Genomic DNA, 9093 nt, shown 5'->3' on the forward strand with positions numbered 1-9093 from the left:
TTATGTGTCATTTTGCTGAGCAGTGTTTCACTTCGCCCACCCTTGTGGTCAATTTGCGGGTGGCAACCGACATCAAGGTGCATTAGCGCCATCTAGTGTTTAAATCACGATGGTTGACAAAGATTAAAAGAAAAGAAAAAGAAAATTCACATAAAAGAAAAGAAATCACTACAAAGGCATGAAGTTGATTGTGTGGCTTTATCCGAATTAGACATCAAAGCCGTGTGTGAGGTATATAGGCTGTGTGAGAGGTATATAGGCTGTGTGAGAGGTATATAGGCACACAGCTTCATCACTTCAGTCACATTAACCTTTTGTGAGGAGCACTTGGCTAAAATCTTTGCGTGATTACAGAGATTAACACTTTGTTTATAAAGATTTTAACATTTTGCCGAAACGGACATCAGCTTCCCTGGATCAAACCTAAGTAAGTTGAATTTTTTCCAGCTGACACTTGTTGAATTAAGCAGATTAAGTATGTTATTACAATGTTGTTACAATTTGAGCTTGATGGGAGTAAAACGTTGAGAAAAGATATTTTCATGTGTCATTAGTAGTTTTATCTTATATATATTTTACTTAGTGTACAATGTGGGCATGATTTTGAATCGTGAACAATAAATATGTAGATATAGTGTTAGGAGTATAGTAATAGAAGAGAGAAATATTTATCGGCCTGTAATGAATCTTTGATTGAAGCAGTACTTTTAGTATTGGCTGATTTTCAAGATTAAAACGACTGAGGTTGATGAACTGGCTGTAAACATTTCTGCTACATACATTGGAACTGTCTGTTTGTGTGAGAGCATACGTGGCTTTGTGTCTAACTTCCTTCTTTTCTATTCTCCTGACAAGTCTGAAAAATCAACAGGAGAACTATTCTGTCACCATGTCTCAAAACAGTGAGTTAGAAATCACTGTAGGAGACCTGATCCCCTCCCCCACTACACAGTATCAGGCACAGAAAGTCCTGGGCAGTGGCTACTATGGAGTGGTCATCCAATGCAGGAATGTGACCACCGATGAAACGGTGGCATTAAAAATGATCAAACGCATGGAAGACATTGACAGCGCCATGCAAGAGGAGGTCACCCTTCAAACCATGAAGGCGCTCCACTCAGAGAGGTTCAACATTGTCAGATTCGACGAGTCATTCACCTACAAGGGACATTACTGTCATGTGTTTGAGCACCTGGATATGGATCTGCAGAAATTCAAGCAGATCAGCCCGGGTCAACACCTTCAGCTGAAGCAGATCCGCCCCATTCTACAGCAGGTTTGTTTTTTAAACTCAAGCTCTTACACTGACTGCTTTGTAGGGTGAAGGGTAAACTTGGTCGCTAAAATGTGTCTGTTATAGTTGTTGTTGAGGAAATAACTCTGTAGCTCATGATTATTATTATGTTTTTCATGATTTCAGCTGGCTACATCCTTGGAATTTCTGAACAGCGCAGGGATCATTCATGCCGATTTGAAGCCAGATAACATCATGTTGGTGGATCATGTCAGGAAGCCACTCAAAGTTAAAGTCATTGACTTTGGTTTAGCCTTCGATGATCCTGAGGAACAGATCGGTGATGTCATCCAGCCTGTGGGGTACAGGTAGGTAACTGACAGCACATCTGTATACCTGGGACAGCTGTGTTTGCTGTAATTAATTAGACAAGTCCTGTACGCTGGCATGTCAGGTTCATGTCTCAGAAACGGACAGTAACATATTGACAGTAACAAGGAGTTTAGTACATTTTAAAACCTCAGTAATATGTTTGTGTTTCTTATCCTAAGATCTCCTGAGGTTCTGTATAGAGAACCTTTCAGCGGGGCCATCGATGTATGGTCTCTCGGCTGTATTGCTGCTGAGCTGTTTATGGGCAGCCGACTGTTCCCAGGCTCTAATGAGAATGAATTGGTCAGTATCTGCACTTAAATCACAACAAACACGTACAGTTCTGCCGTGATGTTTGTGTATTTTTAAATCCACACACTTGATTATTATAGTGAGAGGGTTTCCAGTAGAAGTTCACTGATTTCTACTATTTTACTAATGAAACAAATCAGAGACACTTCATCCATATGTCTCAGTAATAGAAGTGCACCTGATGTACACGATCAACAATGTAAACTTGAAGTTAACTAACTCTCACAATGTTGTGTTTTCTCCACAGCTGAGGCAAGTTGCGTTTGCCATTAGAGATCCAGAGCATGAAGGAAACTTCCTACCTCATGCGTTCTGGCCAAGACGCTGGATGGAAGCCAGATTTATGGTAAGAAAGTAGTTTACAACCACTTAGCTGGCTCCACTAGCTCACTAATTATGGTGTCTTTCCTTCAGTCTGTGTTTCTTTCCCCTGTGCCATCCACTGCAAACTATCTCAATGAAACAATTCTTCATTTCAGTCAATAGTTTCAATTCTCGTTTGTGATCAACAGCCTGGATGAATTTATAACAGCACAACCTTTTCATAATCCAAACACGAGGACATGTAACAATGTTGGTTTTCCTCATCTTGTTAAAGGGGACTCATCCGCTCGGGGGAGAAGACGTCCAAGCAGAATACTGTGACCTGCAGTGCTTTTTGGACCTAATGACTCAGATGCTGATGATGAGTCAGTTCAGAAGAATTACCCCCAGCAGAATGCTCCAGCATCCATTTATCACGATGAGCCACCTTCAGGGTTCATTCAGAAACAGCCTCTAGTAAGTTTGTGCTTAGATGGTCTGTGTAAGTCTGTGCTGATAGACATGGGTAAAAAATATCTGAGATATAAGGTGATTAAGGTGTTTGGCTCAGCAGTTTCATTTGTCTTCCAGTGTGAAGTCATCTAAGGATCTGATGGACATCTGTCAGGATCCAAGCTCTGACGATGGAGGACATGGAGACCAGGTGATCCTTCAAATGTCCCTGAAGGAGGACGCCTCCAGCAGCACTGCCAGCCCAGCCAAGGAGCGCAGCCCTGCCAGCCCAGCCAAGGAGCACAGCCCTGCCAGCCCAGCCAAGGAGCGCAGCCCTGCCAGCCCAGCCAAGGAGCGCAGCCCTGCTGGGATGACAAATGAGAAGCATTCAAAAATGAATGCAAAGCGTGGCACCATGTGAGTGTTTGAAATATCTTCCTGTCTTGATCATTTTATATTGTAGAAGAACAGTTCAACATTTTGGTAAATATTCTTGTTTTTTGCTCAGAGTTTAATGGGAAGAATGATAAAACTCTCATTAACTATGGATCTGCAGCCAAGTGCAGTTTAGAATGTGCATTTTTAGAAATGTCAAATCACTGCTTTAAGATCAAGAATTAAATTATTTTCTTATCCACATCACAGACCAGAAGTCTCCCGAGCACAGGTCAGAAGGAGTGAGCGACTGGCAGCCATTCAAAAAGGCACGAGTGGGCAAACGGGCCCAATCAGGATGAGGATGAGAAAGAGGCACGATCCCACAGGGATGGGAACCCCTCGACAAAGAAGACAAACATGAGCAGTAGGAAGAAGGCCAACCGGATCATTAAAGATCCCTATCACCCCAGCCATAAACTGTTCTGCCTGCTGCCGTCTGGCCGACGGTACCGCAGCATCCGGGCCCGCACCACTAGGCTCAGAGACAGTTTCATCCCCCAGGCCATGAGACTTTTAAACTCCTCCAATCTGTCATAACTCTGCACCTTAGCATATTTGCACTATTGCATATTTGCACTATTGCACACACTTGCACTATTGTTTTTCTTTTTTTCTTTAGGTGTATATATATATTTTAGATATGTATATTTTATTTTAAATTTTAAATTTTGATTGAGAATTGTTATAAGAGAGCCTGTGACCCAAGCATTTCATTGCAAGCGACTGCTTAATGTTATCGTTGTGCATATGACAATAAACTCTTGAATCTTGAATCTTGAATCTTGAATAAGGAGACCGAACTGGACTGTCAAGATATTAATTTGTGTTTTATCTGCTCTTTTTAATCGATGACCAAAACCTTGCGCCACCTTAAGGAATGGGCGTGGCAAAATAACTGACTAGCGCCCCCTAAAGGACAGCCCCGGCACCACGATTGGCCGACATGTACAAAAATCGATGGGGACATGTGTCTTTTCATAACAAACAAATAAGTCTCTTGGATAGATATGCTAGACCAAACAGGAAGCCCGCCATTTTGACTTTAGTGGCCATTTTCCACATTTTTACTTTGAAGTACTTGTCCCAGGGCTTTCATCAGATCAACTTCAAATTGAGATGAGTGTCATCTAAACAAGATGGAGATAAAAACTAACTCAAAGATCGATTTTTCGTCACACAGTGTGACCGTGGCGTTGCCTCAAAGTTTGATTACACGCCATCAAAACACGAGGTTCTGTATCTCAGATATATTTGGTCCAATTGAGTCCAAACTAGACATGTAAGACAAGAGTCCCGGCCTGATGACATCTACACAGAAATCATGACTTAAAATCACAGCGCCACCTGCTGGCAACAGGAAGTGACATGTTTCATACTTTGATGAACTGCTCCTGGCTGCTTTACAATATACAGCTCAAATGAGCTCAGTCAAGTCATTGGACCATGGTCTGAATCGTGACATTTCCTCAAACCGTGTAAACATTGAGCTGCGGCGAAGGATCATCCTTCGCCAAAGGAGACGATGTTGTCATAACTACAGTGTGCATTGTCCTATCACTGCCAATCTTCTGTCTCATGATCAGAGATCAAGCCTGGACAGCTCTATGTGTCAATATTTCCTCAGTGTCATAGCGCCACCTACTGATTCACCATGAAACAGGAAGTACTTTGTGAATCCACTCTGCATTATCCTACCGGACCCCAAATGCTGACCTATAATCACAATCCAGACCTGCACAGCTCCATATATTAATATTAGTGCAGGGTCATAGCGCCACCTACTGATCAGTGTGATAATTAAGTTGTTGTAACATTGTCCAATTGACACAAAATTGCTCACGCTACATCAGAGCCCCTACTTCAACAGATATATTAGTATGTATTTAATAATAGTGATGGCGCCACCTACTGGCAACAGGAAGTAAGCTTTGTTTTACAACTATCATTCGATTTACATACAATTTTCACAGTGTGATGTGCTATTTGATAGCGTGGACCGTAATGAGCAATTAGCAGGCAAGGATCGACATCACGTGACGGACACAGGAAGTGAAGCATTTGTCCTTGGCGCAGTGCGCAAAACGCATGCAACGTGGAGACGTGCGCTTGTTCAATGATCGCTCTCTCCACCAACCGCAACAGGCTTCAAACTGCCTGTGCTCGGGCCCGTTAGTGCTACAACGTAGCCCTAGTTCACTTTTGTTCCAGCTTTTCCACCTGAGTTATGTGTAGGTTTCATGTGTTATGATCATTCTGAAATATTTGTGTCAAAAATAACATTTATGCATTGTTGTGTTTAAACCGATCACAAATGATAACTTCTCCATTCTCCAATCTCCTATAGTTCTGGGAAAGGGGATTGCTTCCTTTACATTAGAGCCTTCTTCCCCTCTGGCATTTACAGAAACCATAAGGTTTCACTCCTAAGGGCTGCTGAGAACACATCTTTGCAGCCAAATGGAAACTCGAGGAGAGCCTGTTCATTTTCTATTCTATCTACACTCATCACCTAACATGAAAGCTCTGTCTCTCTCAAATTAGGTCATCTGGGCACAGAGACAAGGCGATAAACTAATGACAGAGAAAGTCTCATGGTTTAGTGGTAAAGTTGGTTCATATTCATGCAGCAACAACATAATGCACACAAGATGATGTGATTATAGCTTCCTGTGGGTATCAATTACAGCATGTACAGCAAATTAAGTGACAGATTGAATTTCCAAGCTTCCAGTATAAGTAGAAACTCAGAAAAGCCATAGAAAAACAAATATTATATATCATGTATCGAGGTGCAAACAGCCTAGAGAGAGCTCCATCTGCTGGCACGTTGTCATCAGTGTTGTTTTCTCATCTTGATACCTGTACAGTAAATACACCTGTGTATTTAAAGACTCTCACAGGAAACGCAGCCTTTGACTCTGCCTGTTACACTCTGTTTATTTCTGGAAGATGTGAGAGGAATGATGTTCAGTGTGAAGAGAAGTGCTTTTAAAAGAAAAACATACATGTATGTATATGTACATATCATAGACTGTAATTATCATCAACTGTATATAAAGATGACATGACAGCTCCCAAAGAGTGAAGCCAAAGCGACTCAATCCTAGTGGATAGGACACGGACCAAAGTAAAACACACATGTCAAATAACATTTTCTCAATGATGTTTTCTGTCATTTTAGGAATCTCCTGGTAAGTTTAGTTTTATTGTGTTATTTGATGCTATAAAATAGGGTGAAATGTCATGATTGACAGCTGAGACTGCCTCACGATTGGTCGAGCGCATGTATCGGTTCCATCCCCTGATCACTACTGGACAGACTCTGGCTCCAAATGCGCAAGATGGCAGCGTTCACATCCGGGATATTTTGGCTTCATTCCTCGATAGTTGGAGGAAGTGGAGACGCCTTGTCCATCTTTATATACAGTCTGTGGCTATAACTGTAAAATATATTGTTTTTAACCAGATTTGACATGTGTGCAAAGTTTTGATGCTATTAAAGAAACGATCGGTTGAGCATGTGCATTGGTGGGACGTCACTATCGCAGCTCCATCCCCCAATCGCTGCTGCACAGACTCTGGCTCATAATGCAATAGATGGTAGCCTTTGTATACCTGGGACATTTTGTTTTCATCTCTGGAAAGTGGGAGGAAGTGGAGACACGTTGTCACTTGCAATCATGAGTGTTGTCCTCATAGAAGAGGGTCCAGGGATGCACATCAGACTAAGGGCTTGTGAGGAGATCAAGTTGGTTCTGTGCCATAAACTTGGAAAAAGTAATTGTTACAGAAAATAATATTAAACATTGAGTAAACCTTCCACTGAAGCAGGCATTTCAAGTGACCTTTACTGCAGCCAGCCACCAGGTGTCGTCCGTCTTTACATACAGCCTAAGGTACACTTTTCTACTTTTCACTCAGATTGATAAATCAATATGGAAAAAATGTGTATTATATTTCAAACATGTGCCAAATAGAAATGTGTTGACCAATGATTAATGAGATAGATATGGTCAGCGATATGTATTAAAAGCTAATATATGCATGTTATATCAGCAACTGAAATACCAATGCACAATCTGTTAATACATTTCCAGACGTTAATGAAACCTATGAGTCCGACTGTAACCGCTCGCTCCCAACAGAGGTCACTCATGACACCATTTCATATCCCCGCGCCTCGCTCTCTGTCAAATTACATTTCCTGCTCGTAATTTTACACCACAAACCTTATCCCTTATTTCATTGCTCTGTTGCTACTCATGTCCCAGGGGAAATCATCCCAGTTTGAGCTGGTTCGTGCAATAGGCTCACATTGATTGTTTGTTTATTGGCTGGAGGTTGTCATTCAGATCGGCGCTTTTTTTGTTGGAATAAGGTTTTAGCAGCCGGCCGTGTCCTCAAGGGACGCAGCTCAATCTTTATCCGTCCCAGGAGGAGAAGCCTCACAGAGGTGCCACATGGAGCAAGTTAATGTCCATAAAAAAGTGACACACACATTAACGGTAGAGATAGGACATAATTACGGTATATGGCAGAAAATATATTTACTTAGAATGGCCATTTCCAGAGTATATTGTATATTACTGCCTGCAAGTACAGTATAAATATTTTTGCACACTTTTTTAGACAATATAATAAACTGAGAGATAGAACAGCGGTTCATTGGTGCAGCACTGTCCCCTCACAGCAAAACGATTCTGGGTTCGAACCAGACAGCCCGATGGGACTGTGGAGTTTGTATGTTCTCTCCGTGTGGGTTTTTCTGCAGGCTCGCCAGGTTCCTTACACAGTACAAAGACTTAGCATAGGTCAACTGTAGACTCTGAATTGCCTGTAATAGATGTGGATGTGGTCTGTCTCTGTACGGCGGCCCTGAAGTGCAAATCACAACAGCAAATCACAAAACACAATGGCAAATACAAAAACATAAGAGCAGATACAATAAAATAACAAACACGAAAACAAATTACAGTGTTTTCTTATTCGCAGTGGTGATTTGTACCTCAGGGCCACCGTAGCCCTGCGATACACTGACGACCTGTTGAGGGTGTACCCGGCCTGTTGCCTGATGTTGGCTGGGATTGGCCCTTAAAGGGTAATAGGATGGATTGTTCGATGGATGGATACTAAACTGACTTCACCTTTTGCAAACACCCTGAAAGGTGTGTAGTTAATGTCCATTGAACTGCAATAAAGTGAAAAACCTGTATTCAACTCCATCAACTTTTGATGTGCAAGGACATTCTTTAATTAACCTTGATGTTGGATTATATATTGATACAATTGTTCATTCATAAATCATAACACACATTTGTAAATGTTTTATATATATATGATTAAACACACATATAACATCTCTTCACCTATACAATCGGATTTGTCCTGGTAGCTTCCTGCTGAGTCCTCCATTGATGCCCTATGTATTCAAAATATATACATTTATTTGCTTTATTGTTGCTATATCAAATCTCTGTGGCTCTCTCTGCCAGTGGCCACGTGTGTATATAAGTCGGCAGTGGACGAACATTATGATTAATATTGTGTAAAAAGTGAGGAGACACCAATAATATCCTCCATGAACAGAATATTATTGTGCTGCTCATGCATGTCTGGTGACGCGATGCTTCATTTACCTGATACACGAGGCACAATAAAATATCAGACTTGACGGCACACGCTATTTTACTGATGATTTTACACAATACACGTGTATTTAACAATGCTCGTTACGAATACACATTATGTAAGTTTTATTTCTTTTTATTGTGAGCCGGTGGATTAAACTGAACAACTACTTCTTCTGGGGGTTAATGGAGGTCAGAGTTGGCGACAGGAACACATATTTTAAGCAGCAAATCACAAAGAAGATTAAAAAAAAACAAAAAAAACTGAGAAGCGTAACAAAAAGAATACAAAGAGATGGTTTATAATGTCAGGTAATAGTATAAAGGTTGTGAACTGATTTCTTTTCCCGCTCT

The 9093-nt window shown here is 41.3% G+C and overlaps 1 protein-coding gene across 1 annotated transcript; it reads left to right on the top strand.

Moving 5' to 3' along the window:
* The first annotated feature begins 889 nt into the window (after window positions 1-889).
* On the top strand, window positions 890-3095 carry LOC117754249 (homeodomain-interacting protein kinase 1-like). Its single transcript, XM_034573076.1, has 5 exons — window positions 890-1276; window positions 1421-1602; window positions 1786-1909; window positions 2166-2264; window positions 2850-3095. Exons 1-5 carry the CDS (start codon window positions 890-892, stop codon window positions 3093-3095), a joined length of 1038 nt encoding a protein of 345 aa, XP_034428967.1.
* The last annotated feature ends 5998 nt before the right edge of the window (window positions 3096-9093 follow it).

The sequence above is a fragment of the Hippoglossus hippoglossus genome, chromosome 20 (assembly GCF_009819705.1).
Source record: "Hippoglossus hippoglossus isolate fHipHip1 chromosome 20, fHipHip1.pri, whole genome shotgun sequence".
Lineage (NCBI taxonomy): Eukaryota > Metazoa > Chordata > Actinopteri > Pleuronectiformes > Pleuronectidae > Hippoglossus > Hippoglossus hippoglossus.

Coding starts and splice junctions, on each gene's coding strand:
- LOC117754249 (XM_034573076.1), top strand. CDS start 890: ATGTCTCAAAACAGTGAGTTAGAAATCACTGTAGGAGACCTGATCCCC. Junction 1,603..1,785: donor ATCCAGCCTGTGGGGTACAG/GTAGGTAACTGA, acceptor TCTTATCCTAAG/ATCTCCTGAGGTTCTGTATA. Junction 2,265..2,849: donor GGATGGAAGCCAGATTTATG/GTAAGAAAGTAG, acceptor GACATCTGTCAG/GATCCAAGCTCTGACGATGG.